The following is a 22,876-nucleotide window of genomic DNA, read 5'->3' as shown; positions in this document are numbered from 1 at the left end:
CCTCTTGTGGTCAGAAACACAGGCAGAACAACTGGCTCAGCAGCACCAGCCTTTCCCCTCTGCTCCTTCCCTCCAGCTATCTTGTGAGGGTTGTCTGCCTTGCTGCACTGCTTTAGTTGGCCAGGAACCTTCCCATTTCCACTTACTCATTGCTTTGGCAGCAACCTTTTCTGTCCTGTCAGTAGCTGTCACAGACTTCCCAGTGGTTTATTAAAATTATGACACAGAATCCAAAGCATAACACACAAGTTAGAGAAACAGAAAAGAGAGATGGTTGTTGGAAATGCATGAGGAAAGAAAGATCTTAAAATATCATAGCCTGGCAAGTAAACAATTTGCCTTGCTTTCTGCAGATTTTCAGAGAATTTGCTGAAGTGTTATCATAGTGGACTTCATTTTTAAGAGTAACTTCACTTGGGAACTTAGTGTTCAGAACTGTTTATATACGAAAAACTGGTTGTTCTCAGAAATCAGATCTCTAACAATTTTAACTGAAATTCTGCAATTGGCCTTCCACGGTTGTAGTGCTGAAGTATCATTTACCTATGCAAATTCACATTCATAAAACTCTGTCCTGGTTTCAACTGAGAGTTAATTTTCTTCATAGTGTTTGATATGTTGCTCTGTTTTGGATTTAGGAGAAAAATAATGTTGATAACACAGGGATAGTGCAGAGTAGTGCTTGCCCAGAGCCAAGGACTTTTCTGCTTCTCTTATTGCCCTGACAGCAAGGAGGCTCAGGGTGCACCAGGAGCTGGGAGGGGACAGAGCCAGGACAGCCATCCCAGGCTGGCCAGACGGATGTCCCATACCTTGCGGTGTCATGATGAAGAATAAAAATGGGAGGGTTGGCTGGGGGAGCAGCCGCTGCTCAGGGACTGGCTAGGCATCAGTCAGCAGGCGGTGAGCAATTGTGCTGTGCATCACTTGCTTATTTTTATTACTATTGTTTTCCCTTCCTTCTTATCCTAATAAACTGTCTTTATCTCAACCCACAAGTTTATCTTTTTTTCCTGATTCTATCCCCCATCCCACTGGGAGGGAGGGAGCAGAGTGCTGTGTGGTTCTTGGCTGCCTGCCAGGTTAAACCACAACAAACTCAATAAAAGTTTTCTTTAAAATTCAGTTGGGTTTGGCCCCTAGCTCAGGCTGTAATTTTTCATTTGTATTTTCTTAACTTGGGCAAATTTCACCTCTTGTTTATCTGCATGACAGATCTTAGGGGCAAACACTGATGCAGAGTTCTTTGTGACTGGAAATTTTCTACTGCATTAAAGAGGCTGGTTATTCTGTTCTCCCTTTATTATTTCCAAAGGATAAATAGAGTTTAATCACAACGTGAACCTGGAAATGCATTTTCAGCCTTTCAGATAATTAGGACAGTGGATACAGTAACACGCACTTCTCTCTCCACCTAGTGGGAAATACGCAAGATGCTTTTAACTGTGTTAGTGAAGCCTTGGGCTCCATCAGCACAGGTATTTGTGGCATGAAGACAGGCCACAAAGACTCCCTCCAAGTGGAGAAGTCTCTCTTCTTCAGCTGCATGGAGATACGCTGTTCACTACAGGTTAGTTTCTTTTTGAGGCTAAACATAACCCATTCAGGTCTGCTGTCACAGAAATGCTGTACCAAATTCTTCTCTTACTTCTCCAAAGTATCTTCAGGTTAACATTGGAATTGATGCCCATGCCCACAGGCTGGTGTGGATGCATCCCATCAAGACTGTATGGAGCTACATTTTACCATAGGTAACAACATAAGCTAAATTGGTGCTAAATTGGGATTCCTACCAAAAAAAGGTTTACATGGCACACTTGCATCACAGAAAGGACATCTATAGGCATGGGTCAGCGTGACTGAATCACAGATCACTAGTAAGAAGTTAAGCAAGGAGAAAACTAGGAGGCCCAAGGTTAAATATTGAGCAGGAAAAAAGCTTTCACATTTTGTTTACATTTCTTTTTCAGAAGAGGAACACACTGTGGGAATAGAGGCGTTTCTTACCAGTACCACTTTCAGGAAATACTGGTTACTTACATGAGAAACCACTGCGGGAAACAACCTGTGTTGTGGAGTTTATCAGACTGCATGATAAAAATGCTGCACTCTGCCTTAACACCTAAAATAATAGTAATAAAAAAATGTTCTTGCAATTAAGTGTAACTAGCTTACTCTTTTGCTATAATCAGTGTAGCAACAGCTCATTAATTCTTGCCTAAAAAAAATAAAATAAAAAATAAGCTGAAACAATACAAATTCAAATGACTGTTTCTTACTGCGAAGAGATCCTCTACATGACTTCAAATAACACCTACTTGAATTCTAAGTTACTGTAACATTTAAGAAATAGGCATGATCCACCCATTCTATTCTGTATCAAAAAGCATTCTACTGCAAATATTCATTTTTGTAAAGAAATATTTGAAAATGGAAATCAAGTCAATATTGACTGCATGTCTTCTTGAAACCATGCTTATCCTTCCCCCACTTCATTACGGAAGCTTATTTCTGGGACTACATTGACATTTCTCAGCACACTGAGAAGTAAAAAAGTGACCAAATAAAATTATACACTGCAAACATTGCACAGGATGCTGATCTTTTCATTTGACTTAATGCAGTATAACCTCCATAATTTGTCTTAACCTGCTGTAAAATTCTCACTGATGCACCCAGACTACGTATTGTGAAGTCAACCTTTCTGAACAGGCAAATGGAAAGACTACATAACTTTATTTTCTGGAAATTAAAGAAAAACTGATTTGCTTTTTCGTTAGTATTTTTCTGCATGGAGTAAAGGTAGCTGGCTATTGACAGATATGATACCTTTGGCACCATTTATTTCTAGGCAGTATCAGTGCACAAAACCTCCAACAGACATCTAATCAGGCTTGGCAACACTTATGTTCTTAATTTTGTTCATTTTAATCATTTCAGGGAAAAGGCTTCTAAGTGTCACTTGTAACCTGGTTATGTTTACCATGCTGAACACCAGTTTTGTGGAGTTTATATTCTTCCCCCAGGTTATGACTACCAACAACCTGGGCTACAGCTTGTACCCATCTTAACTGTTTCAGAACTTGAGTCGACTCTCATAGGTCACACCCAATCCTGCAATACAGGACTGCTCAAAAGCTCAGAGACAGCCTACAGCAAGCCTGAGCATTGTGGTGGGCTAGCTGGGATGGCTGCCAGGTGCCCATCCAGCCCCTCCTCTACAGGATGGAGGGGAGAAAATGAGGCAGAAAAAGCTCTTTGGAGGCCAAAATAAATACAAAATACATGTGCCCTCCTTTCTTCCCCAGGCTGTCCCCAAGGCAAGGCACTGGCATCTTGGCTGCTGGGCCCAGCCATACCCTGCTGGAGCCGGCACAAGGCAGCCCCAGGCTGACAGTTGGCAGGGCCTAGCCCAGGCCAATGTGCTGCTGCTTCTGTTGGGGGACCCTGTGGAAGAATCGTGTCAGGCACCCAGGCAGAACTGTGCTACAGCACCTCTCTGGGGCTCATAGTACACTGTAGCAGGGATGTACCCCAGCACCTACATTTCAATGCTTTTTTAGTTCTTTACAACCTTACCCAAAGCCCAGCAAAGAGCATCTCTTACACACACACACAATCCTCTCTGCACAAGCAGTACATGAAATTACTCCACTTTATTTCTGTACACAATATATATGCTCTGTAATTCATGAAGTACTAAGAAGCTTGGATCCAAGATTAGAGGTGTCTTTGTGACAGAACTCATAAAGAAGAAAAAAGGTGCTGTAGTCATGGAACTTATTGTTTTAAAATATTTCTTCTATTAAGCATTCACAATCTAGTCATTTGTGTCAACAACAGAAATAGTACAAAAAACCTGTAAAAGTAGATGAAGTCACTGTAGAGCAAAACTATTAGTGCTTATGAATTAACTATTTCAGAAAAGTTACAAGCAGAATTTATTCACAAAAAAAAGCACAATAATCTAGGTGGTATTTTCTTTCCCATTTCAGCTTCATTTCCAAAACAATCCTCTTCTTTTGTTATTGTTGTTCCTGAAGTATCAGTTTTCTCTAGAATTAGATTGCTTTGCATATTAAATAGTTCTAAAACTTACTTTCCAAGTGGGAAATGAAATGAGTGAAAGCCTGGTACAGAAGGCTCTGTACTTCAGTGAAGTTAAATTTTTGTTTCCTGAAGAAAACATCAATTCAGTTCCTTGCAGGATTCAGTAAATAAAAGCATGCACACACATATGTTATTTTTATGTATTAAAAAGTATCTTTAAAAATAAAAATTCAATGTCTGCATTTCAGGAACATTATCTGAGTCACCAAAGAAATACTCTAAGGTAAAGAGACAATATTAATGCAGATTATAAATACAAATAATATTCTGTGGATGGGCAGAAGCCATAAACTGCTCTTGAAAATGTGAGGGGAGTGCTGAAGTACAGCACTTAGGAAAGATCACTATGCAAACGCAAGGTCTTATTGGCACTACTGAGGTAACTCTTAAAAGAATAGAATGCAACTCAGGCACACATCTGTTACTCACTGAACTCCAAAAAGTTTAAGTTTATAAAAGCAATCTATTTATTTTTAGATATTTTTTTTTTTTACACACACTTCAAGAAATCAGGTGGAGAAAGTACATTCTGTGGACAAACAGTTTCTTTTGAACCAATTTTTAAAATAAGCAAGACAGTAAAAATAACAATCAAAAGAAACGGGTAACAGTTCAGATACAGCTGACTGAAAGCAGTGCAACTTAAACCTAGCTCTTGGTCAGCTTGGGTTCTAGTGCCATCTGCTGAAATAAGTGTGTTTTTTCCCCTGCAACCACAGCAAATACGCAATTTAAATTAATCTACTGCATTGGAAAGCAATATATGAAGAAATGTCACAAAGAAGAGTTGGTTGAGTAATCTAAGCGCACATCCAGAGTGCCATACACCAAACCTAGTAAATTGAGAACCTTCTCTTGAATGATGTCAACCTGCTCAGAAGGGCAATAGTCGTCCAAACTTGATCTGTAACAAAGATTTGAATAAAACAATGAGGGAGTATAAATTAATTTGTATTCTTGTAATGCTTTGTATCCAGGGTGTTGAAGCTACTTTCAAAGCATGAAAAGTTCTGCCTCCCAGTATCTCTTCAAAGCATACTACTCTGCTTTTCCTCTCTGCTTTCAACAACTGCAATTTGCCTGAAGTTAAACAGAAAGCACACAGATGATCAGAAACATGACTTCCAACTCTAACACAACATGTTGCCAATCAGAATTCAAGCAAATAATCCAATTAAAGTACTGGTGGAAAGGTAGATTGAAAAATTCAATTGCTACTAGTTAAAATAGGTAGGAAAATTTAAAAAAAAAATCTGTGTAATTCCTGGGATAACAATATTTACCACAAACAGATGCTGGTAAAAAAAAAAAAAAATACAGAGCTACGCTTCTAGTATTTTAGATATGTCAGATTCTCTATTTCCTCTGCAAAAGTGCATAACAATTCTGTGGCTGGCACAGAAAATACAGCTTTCTTTTGTTGTAGGTATTTGTTGTTGACACAAACTATTTCATGTCAGATCCTAGTGTTGCTGCCTGTACTTATAGGGCACACATGGTATTCTTCAAGTGAGTAAGTTGCAATAATTAGTTAAGAGTTACACTGTGGTCTTCAAATTAAGTTCTCCCAGGATAGGGTAGTACATTGACCCCAACTCCATTCTGTTCTCCCAAATAATTCCTTTACAGTCCTGGAAGAGTAATTTTAACCCTATGCAAAACGTCATTAGAGCTTTCTAGAATATAAATACCCTTCAGATTATTAGATGAAAACCTGTCCCACCTAATCAAAATTTTTTCCATTAAAAATTTCACTGAAAACAGATCTTACCAATAGTGTAATGAATCCTAGCACAAGAGTAGAGAAGGCATAATTTCAGCCCATGCAAGGTTGATCAAGATAGCTTTACTCTAAATTGCTTAACAGAAGTAGCAAAGGTAATATGAACCTCAGTGACAGCCATCCACTGCAACACACGCAAGGCCTCATCATAGGCTTTATATAGCCTGCACTGAAACTCATTAAGTCATCATGTTTTCACTGCTTGTTGAAATCTGTGCTGGCCACTCTGAAGCCTAGTAAAACTGGCCATCAGCACAGAACCTTCCCTTAAGCAGTATACTGTCACTGCCGTATGATTAATGCTTTCAAATGTCAATTTTCAGTACACTAAGTTTTCCAATGGAAGATGGATTTTTTTTTAAGAAAGATACATTAACCAATGTTATATTCATAGAATCATTTAGCTTTGTAAAGCTGTCTGAATGTTTTAAAGAATCTACACATCTTACCGAGCAATTGTCACAAGTGTGGGCTTAGGCATGTTTTTCAGTAGAACTTTAGTGGATTGTATGAGGCCTTCAATCTCCTCTTCCGTGCTAACATGGTGGGGAAGCTCCATATAATCACAGGTCAAACCAGCCTGATGGACCTACATGTAAATTAAACATATTTTCATTTTGTAATTAACAGATTTTCACTCGTCATACAAACAAAGTATTGATATGGCTTGTCTATATAAGAAATCCCTAAATTGCTATCCCTAGCCCAAGAGGTAACTTACACACCTTCAGACAGTAAGTTTTTTATTCCCAGCTAGTACTCAAACAAAAAAAAATAAAATCCCGAGTTTACATGGATTGTTTCATTATCTCCAGTGCAATGTACCTCTCCTATGAATTCAGAGCATGCTGCAGTCCTTGAAGATGGCAGGCCTGATCTTTTACAAGCAGGTACCTTAAGTTCTATAAAGTATATTGACAGACCCTGGTGAAGTGAAAACTAATTTCAAAAGAAGCAGCTTGAGACATGAGTGTCCTAAATATCATATTAATGTTGCATAAATATATAGACAATATAAAATATAGACAAGCAGAATAAAAATTCATATAAAATTTCAATAAAATTCATATAAAAATTCAATAAAAATTCAGAAGCTTTTAAAAAAAGCTGCTCTAAGCAGTAACATTAAAAAAACTATTAAAATCCCAAGAAGTACTGAATCAAGGAGTCAAGTCTAAAATTAAACATAACTTTTTCCCTCCCTGTTGAACATATGTTTTGGAAATTACCAACTTTCTGCTCCTTTATACAGTGACCTACCATTTCATAGTCTGGGCTCTCCATCCTGCTTTTCAAACTGTGAACTAGCTGAACAAGGGGCTTCATTCTGCAGTAAAAAAAAAAAAAAAAAAAAAAAAGTGTTATGTAAAAACTTAGAAACTGATACATCATTTAACCTAAGTTTAAAAAAAAAAAAAAAAAAAAAGTAGAAGTTATGTTGCCCATGTCATCTTGTACCTAAGAAAAATGGAGAGTATCAGTATTATTTTGCTGTTTCCCTAGGTCTCAGGAAACCCTACTATTCATACCTATTCTGCAAGGCCTCTTCCCCTTTCTTTCAGGGCAGACCTAGAGAGAAGCTGTTGTCACTCAAAAGTTTTATTAACTTGATATACTTGCATTGATTGTTACAGAAGTCTGGCAGTAACTGCTGTATTTGACAGCAAAAATGAATAATCTTCCTATTAAGGGAAAACTTGGTCTTTTGCTCAGTTTCTTTTCAGATTAAAACATTTATTTAGAAGCACAGCAGATGCCACTGACATGTTTTGTGGACACTCACTCATGTGCGCAGCCTTTCACTCATTCTTCCACAGAAAGCAAGGACTTCTGTAGCACCAAAGCAGCCCTTCTGTATAACCCCAATATTTTGTTGCTTTTTATGAGAGTTCTGCCTCACATCGATCACAAAATTTCACCAAACTTGCTTCCCTCCAGAGAGGACAAAATTTGCATGAAGGTTCTTTTGCTTGAAGGTAACTTCTTTACCGAAAGGGTTGTTAGACATTGGAACAGGCTGCCCAAGGGAAGTGGTGGAGTCACCATCCCTGGAAGTCTTTAAAAGACGTTTAGACGTAGAGCTTACGGATATGGTTTAGTGGGGATTGTTAGTGTTAGGTAGAGGTTGGACTCGATGATCTTGAGGTCTCTTCCAACCTAGAAATTCTGTGATTCTGTGATTCTGTTCATGCAGAAATCAGCCTCTATAAGGCTGATCTTATAAAATGTTCGCCATGTGGCACTGCAGACAGACTTAACTTTTGCATTGTCTGACTTGCTCTTCTAAAAGCAAAGAAAATCTGGTAGCCTTGCATAGATCCCATCCAGATTCCCGCATTTTCTGTTAGCAAAGTGCTGGGCTAATCAGTTCCTAAACAACTGCATTACAGAAATTAAGGACAACTGAACTTAAGACGACTCAACACTTAAGTTCTTAGGTGTAAATCTAAGACATGTCTTACACAGACTAAATTATAGTTATTATTCCTGGCCTTAAGAAAAAGTTTAGGAAAAACAGTATGTTAAGCATTCTTCTGTTTAAAACTGAAATATACAGATAGCTATCACATATTTTTCAGGAAACTCATTTGAAATCACATCCTTTTGACTCTGCTTACTAGCCTTATAGTACATACTGTTTTTCCCTCTTCAGAGTTATTCTAATAGAAGACTTCTTCCAGAGCTATGACCTTGTCTGCAGTTCTGACACTTTTCAAGACTATCCACCAGGGTAAATCTGGAGGTCTCCTGCAGCACTGCTTCTGCAATAGATCAGGAACGAGAGCCTTGTCTACTGTGCTCCAGAAAGGCTCCCAAGAAAGGAGCAGTTGCAGGAAAGAAACCTTACTGGCACTGGTAAATTGCCTTTTTTTTTTTTTTGGGAGGGGGGGTGGTGGTGGTGATAGCTGAATCTTAGATAAGGGAAAGGAAGGTGCTAATGTAATGAGATCCAAGAAAAATCAAAACCTACCCATACTAGTATGGGAAAGGTAAAGGTCTTTCAGAAGAGGAGATTATTCTAGTAGTATTAGCAGGAAAGAGCTTGATCTAAAGGAATCAAAAACAGGCTTATCTGAAATTGTGTCATCTCAACTTACTTAAGCTTAATAAGCTGACTGGGAAGAGTTCCAATATGATGGGAATAAGGAAGAACACTTTACTGTTAACTGTGTCACCAGTTCATGAAGATTCTTCTCCAAAGGCTACGGGAATAAACCAATGGCAGGAGGGTTTTAAGCCATTTAGAGATCTCCTACCCAGGATATGAAGCCCACTTCTGTAAGGTTTCTTCATCATCATTGTCACACAAATCTGCAAATGCTGCTTCCAGATCTTCTAGCTGATGAACACGGTTTTCAACACAATCCAGCAAGCCTTCCTTTAAATATACACATATAAAAACATGTTAGGAAAAAGAGGCAAGAATGATTTTCCTAGCTAAATCATGGCTTAATTGATCTAGTGCATGTGGGGAAACAAACAACAAGTTTATTGCTACAGAACACCTTTACAAGATGATGAGAATGAATGCCTGCAGAAACTGGTACCTTCAGAAAAACACACCTCTTTGCTCTGTCTTTCCTATAGCATATAAAAAGCTGCATCTACATTCTGGTAGAATTTACAAAGAACAAACATAAGAGCAAATAAATTGTATTTATTTTTTATTATAAAGTTTATGCACTTTCTTAAAATGTTCATAATACATGAAGAGGCAATCGTCTTGGAATAAGCAAGGCTACAAATGCACATGCATACAAGTTGTGCATATAAGTATTTGCAGAGGGAGGCCCTATATAGCATATCAAATGAAAAGCAATGTTTAGCACATTTATTGTAAAAGAGACTCAGTGCAGCGCTGCGTGAAGGAAAATTACAAAGCACATTGGTATAAATGGCTATGAATTAAGAACAGTTGTTCCTCTTAGGATGCTGCTGACTACCATGTAACAGATGCTGCTTCTTTTGGCTAGTGTTGTCAGCTTCAGGCTAAATTAAGAACAGCTGAGGGTATCAGCTATTCATGAAATACACCTTCAGGTTTCTGAGGGATGAATAAGACATCTTTCTGTGCAGCACCAGTAACTAACCTTAAAGATATATCCAATCTCTATCTGTATTGGAAAAAAAAAAAAAAAAAAGAGGAAAACAGAAGCCCCATTAACTTACCTTGCACTATGATAGAAATACATATCTAGTTGTACTTTGGAATAACTAACAGATTTTCAGAGACAAGACATCTAGAATACTTTTGAGTCCTGGAAAAACTCTGATTTCTCTAGTTTTCTGCATTTGGACCCTTTAAGTTAGTTGTCTCACTACAAACCAATCCATAGATCTGGTCTTACATTAAGTTCTGTACCTACTACTCACTTTCTGCTAACTACTTCAATTGCCTCCAATAAATCTGTGGTCTTAAATAAATGTGTCATGCCCTGAAATCACATTGTGAACTTAATCACAATCCTTTTCCCCTACCACATTTCCATACCTTTTAAGTAGGTATCTGTTTTCACCACAGTCTTGCAGATTGACTAAGAAACATGAAAACCAATCTGACATCTCCATTTCTTTATACATACAAATTAAGATTTATTAATCTCGGATTATTATATGTATTGACTCTCTCTGTAAAATTTCTTTTATAATCATCTGTAAAAGCCTTCAGATGATTACAAAAGCAAAGCTAAGCTCTTGTTTAGAAATTATGTGGTATAATGACCACTAATATGACTCTTTACATGGTTTAGGCTCAGGGCTAAATAAACGTTTGGCAGCTGCAGCAGGTGTATGTTTCCACGATTCAGAAACACCCAACACATACAAAGAGAAGTACACTGCAGTGGCACAATACTAGCCCTTCCACATCTAAATAAATACATAAAATATCAATTAGGCACTTAGCACTAGTGGCACAATACTAGCCCTTCCATGTCTAAATAAACACATAAAATATCAATTAGGCATTTAGCACTACTTTCACTATCAAGGAAGAACAACTAGGGCAAGGAGAAGGAGACCCTAAAGGGAGAAAAAAAACATTGCACCTTGAGAGACTGCAGATGACTTACTGTATTTTCATTTCTATCTTGTCAATTACCATTTGTTTACAGAAATTAGTGTTTACTCTCATGCTAAATATTTACATGGTTACATATTTAACATAAAAAAATTCCTAAGACACTTCTGATTAGTATTCAGCATGCCGCATAGCTTAATTGGAAACCACTTCATTAAGCACCTTTAATAGGTTCTTTCCTTCTCATAATTCATTTTTACTGCATAAATCAAAAGAATCATTCCCACATAACGTATCCCACAAGGAAATGCCTTACCTCTGTTGCATCTTTATGAGGCTTCTTGAAGTTGTACAACTCTTGTAAGAGCTCATACTCTGTCTTCAAAAAAGAAAAAGGGGAGAATATTAGTCTCATCAAATGACAACCAGGAACTTCAAAGCCATCTGTATTAAAAAAAACAAACAAACAAAAAAAAAAAACAAACACTCAACACCCACACTTCAAGGTAGCTTCTCTACACCAGTAACACAGACAACTCCCTGTAAATGCAGGTGAGGAAGATGCTGTGAGAGCACTACTTCACAGCCTCAGCCAAGCATTTTTGAAACAGCTGAGCTTTAAACCTGACTTCAGTAACACAGCTGTATAAATTACATATTTACAAGTTCTGTTAATTAACCAGTCTCTGAAGCTGAGTATCTATTTTGCTGAACTGATGTCCCAATAAATTGATGAATAAGACTGATAAATAAGTAGGATTTTAAAGGAAAAACACACAGGTAAAGGTTTTAGGCTGGTTGAACAAGTAGTTCACTAGTAACAGGGGCTTGTCAGCCCTACTCCTTGATAATATTCAAGTTTCTTTAAACAATAAACATCTCATTTACTTAACAGCATTGAAAAGGTGAACACAGGAATTTTTCAGGAGAAAGAAAGGGTAGACTAAGAGACCATAAATTTTACAAAAATATAAAGCATCTTTAGTGCACTGTTTTGGATTTTAGTGTTTTGGTGTTTTTTTTTTTGGTTGGTTTTTTTTTTTTTGGTGGAAGGAGAATACTCTTCTGAATTGGTGAGACATACTTGCTTTTTAGCTTTTCCTTGGATTTTTATATTCCAATAGTTAACTTGAGCAACATTTTCTGATAGAATTACTGTATTTTACAGAAGAGGGAACGTAGTTAAGAAATATTAACCACATATGAAATTCTTATCAAAAAAGGTAATACTGGGTGCTCTGTGCAACTCCACTTCCAAAAGTGGTTCCTAGAGCTGAGAACTTACCTCAGCACAAGAAAAAAAATCCGCCCCCACCCCCAAATAAACAAAACCCAGTAAGACTCCTCTATGGCTTTATGAAGAATGTATTGTAAGCCCTAAGAGGGTATTCTTACATGACAAGACCCCTGTGGTGCTTCCACTTTGTCTTACATTTCTGTGATTCAGAATGATTGGGATTGCTTATTTTCTGAAGGTACCAGGATTGTAAATACTGGATGTCAGAAACTAACAAAGGTCAGGGACACTGCATTCACTTCTATACACTGAACAAGGAAGCAGTACTCTAGCTGAAACTCAAAGATGTCAGTGTTCTCCAGAACAGACTGAAGTTAAAGTAGCGTTAAGAAGAGTTTTAATCACTAGAAACAATCATAACATTGCAGTAAATTTTTAAGCCCAAATGCTGCACACAGTTTTCAGGGCAGATGAGTTAGTTCCTAAAAAGCCTGTTCACATAAAGAAAAACTCCTAACTGCTTGACACAGCTGAAGGTCTACATATTTACAACATCACACAAGTGAGGTAAGTTCTGTGCCCACAAGCTATACATTGAATATGGTGCAGAGTCTTAAGCTCAGAGCCACAACATCAGAAACAGCTGCTTGCTCATCGTTACACTCAACAGTCCAGACAAATGAAATCAATCACAGCCTCTCATCAAGAGGAGTTACCACTCTGAATAATCAATGCCACCAGATCTTTTGGAAAGGCAGTCTCGGGGTACCATTGTGGCATACTACTGGAAGGGGTGAGAAATACAGTCTGCCACCACTCCCTGATTAATCAATCCTGCTTTGGGTACTTGGGACATGAACTTTGGAAATCCAAGCAGCTTTTATTGCCCACACAACAAGCAGGAGCATGCCACATTAACTCTAAGCCTGAATGTTTTCTCTACACCTATTTCAAATGTAAGGTCCTAGCTCTATTAGGTTATTGTACTTCTTTGGAATATGCACTCCCTTAAACTGTCTCTCTTCAAGTATTAGTGTGATTCATTAATCATGATTCTGCTGATCTGCTAATTTAAATTAGATGACAGTTTCTCCATAGACACTAAGCACTAGGAGGACTAGTACTCTTCTATGAAGAGGACTCTCCATTGTCATGCTTACCTGTGTGTACATTTCTTTGAATGGATTCTTAACTGAAAAAAAATCTAAGTCAATGTCTAAAACAAATGCGTCTCCTTTCTGAAGAACTTGGCAGATATTTTTAGCAACCTCCCTTATTGGGCATTCGTCATTTCTGGGAGAGCGTGAAGATGAACATTCTGCCCTGTTCAGGGCACTTGCATTTTGTATTTCCTTGTTCTTCACATTTGAGGAGCTGTGATCAAGGTTACCAGAAGTCACTGATGAAGAGGCAGCAACAGTGTGTGCTGTGTCATCTGTATTTAGCTTCAGTCTCTTAGCAGATATTACTTCGCCATTTTCTTCCTGGTTGTTTGATGTTTCCGTAGGATTAATGAGAACGACATGTAAATTTAAAGACTTCTGGTTTTCTAGCTGATCAGCAGGGACATAAAGACCATCACTTAAAAAGTAATCATCTGTACCTGTAACCCTACAATTGACAGCAACTCGAAGTTAATACAAAACTTTGCAAAGAACTTAGCAAAAAAAACATGCATTTAAGGCATCTTGAGAAAAATGAATAGATGTTTGATGGGTAACAAAGCCAATAAAACTGCATATACAAAGTTATTTATTTTAATTCCCATGTAAACACCTGGAAATTATATTTACCTCTTCAATGCTGAATCACTACATTAAAATTCTGGAATTTTTTTGATAGCCCTACAAGGCTTCTAATAGGTAGAGAAAGATATATTCTATATTATGTGCTACTAAGATTAGTTTGACATTCAATTATATCTTACATCAAGAATTTAACGAGATACTGTTGATGTTACGGCATATAAGGCTGCAAAGCACTGGATGTTTTGCCTTAGGTTGCCTTTTTTCTTTAGAAAAACTATTTTAGTTACATTTGAGAACTGCTGTGAAACCCATGGATATAATTTACTTTATTATAAGTAAAATATTATGCATTAATTAGTGTTTAACTTTTCTCTACCTCTGACATATGATTCCTTATTCTAGGTGTAAGGAGAGCAGGTAACAAGGATTAATAGCTACATATCCACTTAATTTAAAAACAACAACAAATAATCAAAATAAAAACTCCACCTAGATTGGAAATGTATAGAATATTATTTTCAAGCTATATTTCAGCACATTAAGCCTTACGTAACAAATTCAGACTGAAAAAACCTTGAAAGAAGTGAATTTCTGTTCACTTGTATTAAGACCTTGCCAATTACAGGGTACCACCATCCATCAACCACAGACAGATAATTTTATGAACAGCAGAAGTTTAGTTCCCCATTGTTGGCCTCCTGAGGGATGTAGACAGCCTAGAGGAACAACCTACAAACATCTCATTAATTTCAAGAGAAATGAAAGGTCCCACATCTGAGACAGAAAAACGCCATGTGGCAGTAGCAGGTTGGCACAGACCAGCAAGGTGCTACAGAGGAGGACTGGGCAGAGGACTGGGCAGTCACAGTAGGAAGCAAATTACGCATGACCAAGCTGTACACCCCTACAGTGAAGGCTACTCATTAATTTATCTGTACTAGACAAAATTTCTCTGTACTAGCCAAAATGCCAAGAGAAGAGACTTCTTTCTCTTTGTGTTCAGCACTGGTGAGGTCACATTGTACATAGTCTGCCAAGGTTTGGGCCCACAGGACATGAGAGATGTCAACAAACAGAAGAGGATCTAACAGAGGACTGCTACGGAAATTAGTTAGGTTGAAGCATGTGATGCACAAGGGGAATAGCTTGAATTACATATTAGTAAAGAGACTACAAGGCACATCTTAAACTGTACCCATTAAAACATATAGTCACATTAGGTCCTAAAGAACTCACAAATACAGATTGTATTTTTCATTGCGAAAAACAGATGTATCAGTACTTTTATCCAAGAAATATAAAAAAGGTCAATTAAAACTACATGTCTTTTATATTACCAACATATGATAGCAGACAACTTACCTGATTGTAGTTGTTGATATGTCTTTCCCAACTAAAAAATTGTGTTTTCCCTCTGAGATCTGCTGAGCCCATGGTGGGTGAAGCCACAGAACTTGAGAAATATGGCCAGCATAAACAGCGGGCATAATCCAGTTCTCAATACTTAATTCACTGTAATGAAGAAGGAAAGACCAGGGATAATACTTACTTTTCTTGCAAGGAAAACATGGTCAAGAACAGCGCAAATACATTCCACATCTTGAAAGCCCCCATGCAAATCATCAGAAATTAAAACAAGAAAAGAAAAACAACAAATATTGATTTATAAGAAGAATCAAAAATGTCTGTAGTAAAACTAAAAAAAATTATTAGGAAGTATAGTCAGCTTCACTTTTAGCATGGTACTTTGATTATCAACTATGTGGACTTGTCCTTCTCTCTATTGATACATCTGACAGAGAGAAAGTGCATCATCAATGCTATTCTGAACAGAGCTCAAGGGAGCGTTTTATTGTAAATTGCTCTAAGTAGACTTCATATATAACCTCAGTAGTGAAAGTGAGTCAACCAAAACCTACAAAATGTTTGTGTGTATGATGCAGCCCACAAGGCTTTTTATTCATCCAACAACAACGACAAATACAGACTATAGGCAGAGTGATACAATTGCTAATATATTATTTATGTCATTCTTGTCACTGTTGTGTATCACCATAATACTGGAACAATCAATATTTATTTTAAAACAAGAAGAAAAAGACAAGAACACAGATCATTGTGTGTTTTTTTGCCTACACAAGAAATTGGGGAAAAACACTGGTCTTAATTAACTTTTTCAACTTCACATTTGTATCTTGTCAGTGCAGATGTTATTTTACTCTCAGTCAATTTTTCAGCATGAAGAGAGAAAAGCTGTTCTAATACCACAGCTCTCCAGGTGAAAAGCATCCACTCAAAATGCTGTCCTGTTAGCCAGGGGAGCCATCTGGTTTAATAACATGATATATTACTAAACAACTAAACAAAGTCAATTCATACATCTTACACCTCCTGGACACGTAACATAAATGTTTGACCACATTCATAAAACAAACATAACTTCTTCCACGCAAAATCATTTAGTTCTGAATAAAAGTGAAAAGACAAAAGAATACAGCTCAAGGATTATTTATACATTTTTTGTTCATACTTCACATACAGGTCTGCAAACCAAATGCAGCAAGAAGTGGAGTTAAAGTGTTCTGATGCAGTATGTAGGACTTACCTAAAGAGAACTTCTTTGTCAAATACAGTGTCTGCAGGCATATTCACAGGGATAAGGAGGTCTGGATGGGAGTCAAGATGAACAAAGCTAATGTTACTGGCAGGAAGATGCTTTGAACCAATGGCACGATAGATGAAAGGCAGCACCTAAAAGAACAGGAACAAAAATAATTCTACTGCAACCCCTGAAATGATAAACACAACAGCTTTATCAGCAAAAACATTTGTCTCACTCTTACTCTCTTAGAATTTGGGTTATGTATTGGAAGGAGGAGAAAACAGAAAACAATACAAAGGGGAAACAATTCCAGCAACAAGGCTGCTCGTGAGCTGCAAATACTGAGCCTAAGAGCTCTATAGATGAGAAGCTGCTAGAAAATCACAGCTCTATCCTCTCCTTATTCATAGAAATTCTTCTTTGCAGTGGCTCATCTCACTAATCATTCAACTGAATGACCAGGCTTTTCTTTTATTCCATTTCTAACTTATCTTCCCCTTTCTGCAGAACATGGCACCTGTGCTGCCTTTTCCATACCATAGAACTTACTGATTACGTATGGGTGCTGCAGAGATGAAAACACTTCATTACTCAGATATTAGAAGTTAACTGATACAGAGCGAAAACTAATGCCACCATTGTTTACACTTTAGCTGATGTTTAGGTCCACATGCTTATAAAGAATTTAATTCCTAATACATATATAACTTAATAACTGCAATATACTACCTTTCCCAAGTACCTAGCCTCACCCCCTACCAAAGGTCTTCACTCAAAGGTACATGCTAATAAGGAAATAGGAACCACCTCAGCTCCTCAATTTATAGCATAACAAGTAACTGCTGTGCAACAGTGTCAGGTGGTGAATGGAAAACACTGATTGCTGGTTCCCAGTGCATCTCACTGAACTGCAAGAGGTAAAGCTTTGCCCAGTTACAGTTACATTGCCCCAGCTACCAGAACAAATCCAGCCAGAGCTGCAAATCCCAGCCCTACTACCCAGGGAAGGTGAAGGCTATAAAGGGACTGGGCAACAAAATTACTCTATGCTAAAGCAGAAGCAGAGCTACCTTTTAGGAACACAACCGATTAAGATCACAAATCCTGAACACTGCATGGATATAACTGGACAATTTGGCCATCACCAGAAATTTGGACTCTATTTCACCTGTCTAGATATAAATTACTCAGTTTACCCACTCCTTATGCAGTAAATAAAACAAGGTCAAAAATAACAAGGGTACCCTTGTTCCATGACTGTAACATCTTTGGGAAAAGGCAATAATCTGGCCTACCTTTACAACCTACAACTTTTGCGATTTAAATCCAAGTTTCATCTCATTGTTTGCATAAACTGTGAGATTAGGAAGGGATGGGGGAAGGGAGAAGAGCCTAAAACCTCTAACTTTCTCCTGCTTTGGGCTGAGAACAAAACTGCCTTCGCACCAGCTGCGACTATTAATCATAGCGCGATGCATCTAGCAACACCTTCCCACCGATCAGCACCAGAAATGGGCTATATAAAGCTTTGGGTGCTTCGTGATGAAAGGTCTCGTATGCTTCACATGGCAGATCATGCACGTATACGCATATAGCGAGAACACAGAGCATGTATTTAGCGTGAATAGCCCTTGCTAAGCTAACTCAAACCAGAAGCGTAATGAAAGTTATGCTAATGCCACTATAAACAAACGCTGCAAGTTGTTTACAGAGGTGCCGAAATGGCTGCATGGGGAGGGAAACTGAAGCCACCTGGGTGCCAAACTTCATTTAGGGGCAGCGAGGTGACGCTGTTATTAAGGGGGCGCCTGGGGCTGGCTGCACCGTCCTGCTGGGGCTCCCCTTCCCCGGGCTCCCCCACCTCCGGAGGGGCTCCCCCACACCCCCAGCCCCACTCACGTCCTGGTGCTCCTCCACCACCCGCACCGGCAGGGCCGTGTACGCCCGCAGCCGCCGCCCGGCGGGGCCAGCAGCCGCCCCGGCCCCGCTCATGGCGGCTCCGCGAGCCCGGCCCCTTAGGGCGGTGCTCCATGGCTCCGTCCCTCCCGCCTGCCTCCTTCCCTTCCCTGCCCGCCCATTGCTTTCCTCTTCCGGAGCCGGGGCGCTGCGGGCCGGGCCGGGCTGTGCTCGGCGGAGGGGCGGCAGGTGGGCTGGGGGCTCGGCTCGCTGCCGGGGGGCGAGGGGGTCCCGGGGCGAGCTCCGGGAGGGGAGCGGGGAAGGAGCGCGGCCGGGCTGGGGGCTTCATGCACGGAGCCCGGGGAGTGGGTGGATGTGGCGTCGGTGCAAGGGGAAGGGGTTTTAACGAAGGGACGGCTGTCACCAGCCGGATGGATTTGTTCTCCCGAGTGGTGGGACGCGGGTGGCTTGTCCTCGGCGCCTTCCAGTGTACTTCAATGAAAACAGCGCGACCAAAAATTGCAGCGGAGGGGAGCTTTAATAAATAAATAACATGGGGGCTTAACAGCATTTCACACGGTTTTCTCTAGTCTTTTCGCCCAGGGTTTTTATCATTCTGAAGCCGCTAAGCTGCGGCAGTGGGGTCAGTGTGGCTCTCTGATGGTGAGGTCTTGTAGCCATGTCTGAGAGCAAGACCTTTTGTTTGAGTGCCCTGATGTTTTAAAAAGAAATATGCTGCAAGCTAAGGCACACTGAAGCAGCGGCTTCTGCTTTATTTTAAGGTTACAAAAGTTTAGTTCAGCCTGTTTAAATAAAAGATGTATGTAAACACTAGCAAAGCATATAAAATAGTATACTGGCACAGGGCTGGGCTATGTAAGATCATGACCTGAGAACTTAAGCAAAGCTACTTCAGTTCCTAGTGGACTAGAATTAACAGTGGCAAAAGGAAAAAATGTATTATTGCCAGGCAAAATAATGAAAATATAGACTTCTTTATCATGTTTCTTCTTGAGAGCCTTTAGAAGGTTGCCTCCTGTAAACGCAGGACTCTGACTTACTCTGGCCTTTGTGCAGGGTGCTCTGAAGGGAGGGGGGGGAATGAACACCACACCAGTGGTGTGTACCGAGAGATGCTTTGTGTCCTCTTGGTTCCTCCTCCCTGAGGTGTGTTCTCCTCCCCTTATTTCTTTTCTCTTCTCCCGCTTGTACACCAGAAGCTGCCTGGTGTACAATGTGTTAAATACACGTGTAGTTCTGAACAAGACTTCAGCCTACTTGAAGCATTGGCAATTGCTGGTAAAGTAACTGGGTCTCACAGAAAGCTGAGGAGTTTTGGAAACCATTTATTTCAAAGAAGTTGGACTACCAGCATGGCCTACCTCATGAGTCTTCTGTGACCTGTAACATTCTCATCCCACAAACGTTTATCTGGCTCCCTTAAAATATGGTGAAACTTCTATTGAACTTGGTTCTGTACTAAACATGGGACACAAATTTTCAATGTAAGTTGCTACATAACTCATTTAAAACATACATGGTTTGTTGGATCAGGTAGCTTGTGACTAGGTATCAGAAAAGGCATTCTGTCTGGTTTAGAACAATGTGCTGTGCTAGAAAGGAGTCTGCACTGGGGTATCTGGGTTGTCAAAGTGACTGGTTTCTTTGATGCAGTGCACCTGAAGGCTTTGTATCAAAGTATCCAGTGCATGTTAGTAGAGATGTTTGCACCTATGGCCAGTCATATCAATCAAGCATTAGAATAAACATTACCCTAAGCCAGAGCATGGTCCAGTTTGGGTTCTGGATTACTACTAGCAGACTAACGTCATGGATTAAAGGTTTAGAGGAATCAAGGGCCACAATGACCTGTACTAGCACTTTGAAGAATGCACAGTTCCCACTGAAAGGTGGTGGTCATCATCCACTTCTGTTAAAGGAAATTGCAGAAAACAATTTCAGTGTTTCAGGACCAGTTCTTTCAAATGTGCTAAGGGCCTCCCACAAAACTCGTGTGACAGTGGACTTTTATTTTCCTTGTTAAAGGTGAGCCATGTCTTTCCATTCCGGACGAGGATGTCCCCGTGGTCAGGGGGGACCAGGAGCAAGAACTTCCACACAGACTTACCGCCCTCAGAACCTGCGGCAGATTCACCCGCAGCAGCCCTCTGTACAATACCAGTATGACCAGCAGACTGCACCTCCAACCTCCTATTCAAACCCTCCAGCCACTGGTTACATGCCACCCAGGCCAGACTTTGTGCCGTATCCTCCTCCAGTGCCCCCTTCCACGCAAAATCCCATCAGCCAGTGTCCCATGAGGCCACCGTTTCCAAGCCATCAGATGAGGCAGAGCTTCCCGGTGCCTCCATGCTTCCCTCCTGCTCCTCCACCAGTGCCAACCCCTAGCAATGCCCCCGTGCCAGCAACTCCTACTGGGCAAAGCACATTTCCATACATGATGCCCCCTCCGGCAGTACCACATCCTCCCCCACCGCCAGTCATACCACAGCAGGTCAGCTACCAGCCTGTGTATTCCACAGGGTATTCGCAGCAGTCATTCCCACCACCCAACTTCAACAGCTACCAGCACAACTCTGGCTCTTTTCAGAGCAGCACAACCAACAGCAGTGGTGGCAGCACCCATTTTCGGCACACGGGCCAATACCAGGGAGAGAAGTCGCAAAGCGATCGACGGTCTCCAGAGAGGAACAAGCACTACGATGAGCACCGGCATCGTGAGCACAGTCACATCCATGGGGACAGGCATCGGTCCAATAACCACGGGGATCGGCGGGATCGAGGCCGGAGCCCTGACAGGAGGAGGCAGGAAAGCAGTCGGCACCGGACAGATTATGACAGAGGAAGGATATCACCTCATCATAGAAGTTACGAGCGTAGCAGGTAACTTGGAATAGCTTCTGCCTGCAAAGGGAGAGGTTGCTGCTCTACAGTATTTGATTAAATTCATGTATTTCCTCATGCTTGTTTTTCCTCCTGATGTGGGAGGTAGCCAGTGCTCATCTCTGGTGGAAAGAGCTGCTGTTCTGCCATCTTTCAGATACACTGCTCCAGCCTCAACTTTGCAAGCTCGTAGACTTGTTCCCCTTGTCTGCGGCAATGGCTGCGAGCACAGGAGCTTGTTTGAAAACTGAGTGGTGCTCTAGTCTACCACAGGATTTTATACATATCTGGCAGGAGAGTAGAGTTGGCACAATTTTGTGTGGAAGACCTTGTTCAGAGTTGAGCCTTAAAAACAGTAAGTCCCAGTACTTAAAAAAAAAATAATAATAAAAAAATAGAGATTTACGTGTGAGACTTATGGTCCCAGATGTTACCTGAATTTGCCCTTTGAGAAAGCCCTGCATTTGTAGGCAGCAAGCAAACAGGCTGGGGGTCTATAGCCTGATAGATGCACCCGTGTAATCCCCGGAAAGCAACAGTAAGTTATTTTTTTACTAAAAACCTTTTTCACACTGTTTTTCATCCTGCTCCATCCTCATCCTTGTGGGAGACCGGTGTAGGCATGTTCAGTTCAGTTCAGGATGAAGACCTTAGCAAACCAGTCAGCGATGTCCAGGGAGGACTGAGGTGAAAACTCATGCACCAGTCCAAAGGAACAAAGAAGTTTTGTAGGCTACATTAGTATCTTATGATTCAGGTAGATGAGTGTGGACTGCTAGTTTTGGGATGTATCATGAAGTTTCTGTCCCTCTGCTTCATAGATAAAAGCAGCTTGTGAGCTATGAATTGGCCTAATACAGTTTGCTGCATGGTGTTTTAGAGCACACCATCAGTTGTTTAGTCTTAAATTTGCTCTCTTGCTCGCTCTTTTTGTCTAATGATCTACATGTAGGTCAGAGTTTTCAGAGATACTTTAAAGTTGAGTTTATCAGAGTAGCTGGATCACATGCTTCTAATTCTAAAGATCTGATTTTTTCCATGTGTCCCATGTGAAACATGAATTTATATTTAGTGCCTGTGGAAATGAAACTACTTTGATTTAAAAAAGCAGAGATATAATTTCAGAATAGCTGTATTCAAAAGCAAACAAAACACATTTAGCAAGTTTAGTTTGGTTTGGTTCTGCTCACTTCGGTTTCCAGAATAAGATTTTCCTAAAACTGAATGTGGCTGGTTTTAAGTCACGAGCCTTTACTGTATGATGAGTCTGTGGAAGTCTCTGTGTTGTGTAGGTGACTCAGTTTTTGCCACATAATTTCACAATTTGTTCTTAAAAGTTCAGGTTTAAGTTTTGAAAGTATTTCCAGCAGCTTCCTTCTCAAATATTTCTGTGTTACTAGCTGAGGTCAACAGTTTCCAGTCTAGTTCACAGTGTATCTCAACATCTTCTCACGGTGCCTTGGTATGGTTTTTTGCACAGCATCCTCATCTCTCAAGCAAATCAGAGGGCAACAGAGCATGCTCTCTGAAGGCTGATCCATGCTTGAACAAGGCACAGGTGAAGGATGAATGGGTG

The 22,876-nt window shown here is 40.0% G+C and overlaps 2 protein-coding genes across 5 annotated transcripts in view; one reads left to right on the top strand and one right to left on the bottom strand.

Annotated features, from left to right (window-relative positions):
- Nucleotides 1–3,637: 3,637 nt before the first annotated feature.
- On the bottom strand, nt 3,638–18,519 carry LOC311432152 (UPF0489 protein C5orf22 homolog). Of its 4 annotated transcripts, none has more exons than XM_084510352.1 (9): nt 18,400–18,519; nt 16,504–16,649; nt 15,261–15,410; nt 13,311–13,761; nt 11,230–11,292; nt 9,151–9,272; nt 7,154–7,220; nt 6,343–6,482; nt 3,638–5,014 (listed from the first exon to the last, which is right to left on the bottom strand). In XM_084510352.1, the coding sequence occupies exons 1-9, from the start codon at nt 18,490–18,492 to the stop codon at nt 4,885–4,887; spliced, it is 1,362 nt and encodes a 453-aa protein (XP_084366478.1). In that variant the 5' UTR covers nt 18,493–18,519; the 3' UTR covers nt 3,638–4,884. The 4 variants fall into 4 exon arrangements, with proteins under 4 accessions (XP_084366478.1, XP_084366481.1, XP_084366479.1 ...); XM_084510355.1 differs by lacking the exon at nt 18,400–18,519 and adding an exon at nt 17,796–18,244; XM_084510353.1 differs by lacking the exon at nt 18,400–18,519 and adding an exon at nt 17,230–17,300.
- A 52-nt stretch (nt 18,520–18,571) lies between these two features.
- DROSHA (drosha ribonuclease III) overlaps nt 18,572–22,876 on the top strand; it is a 72,257-nt gene continuing 67,952 nt past the window's right edge. The window contains exons 1-2 of the mRNA XM_084508077.1: nt 18,572–18,645; nt 20,443–21,300. Of these exons, the coding sequence (XP_084364203.1) occupies nt 20,450–21,300 (851 nt within the window). The 5' untranslated portion in view covers nt 18,572–18,645; nt 20,443–20,449. The remainder of the gene's footprint in view (nt 18,646–20,442; nt 21,301–22,876) is intronic.

This window comes from Aythya ferina (assembly GCF_964211825.1).
Source record: "Aythya ferina genome assembly, chromosome: 2".
Taxonomy (NCBI): domain Eukaryota; kingdom Metazoa; phylum Chordata; class Aves; order Anseriformes; family Anatidae; genus Aythya; species Aythya ferina.
Note: the sequence above shows the minus strand (reverse complement) of the source record. Positions and strands in the feature narration are given on the sequence as shown.

What these genes read in the sequence shown, in the direction of transcription:
- LOC311432152 (XM_084510352.1), bottom strand. Translation starts at nt 18,492, where the DNA reads ATGAGCGGGGCCGGGGCGGCTGCTGGCCCCGCCGGGCGGCGGCTGCGG. An exon ending in TGGTGGAGGAGCACCAGGAC is followed by an intron (nt 16,650 to 18,399) that starts GTGAGTGGGGCT and finishes CTGTTCTTTTAG; the next exon opens with GTGCTGCCTTTCATCTATCG. An exon ending in CTCATAAAGATGCAACAGAG is followed by an intron (nt 9,273 to 11,229) that starts GTAAGGCATTTC and finishes GTATATTTAAAG; the next exon opens with GAAGGCTTGCTGGATTGTGT.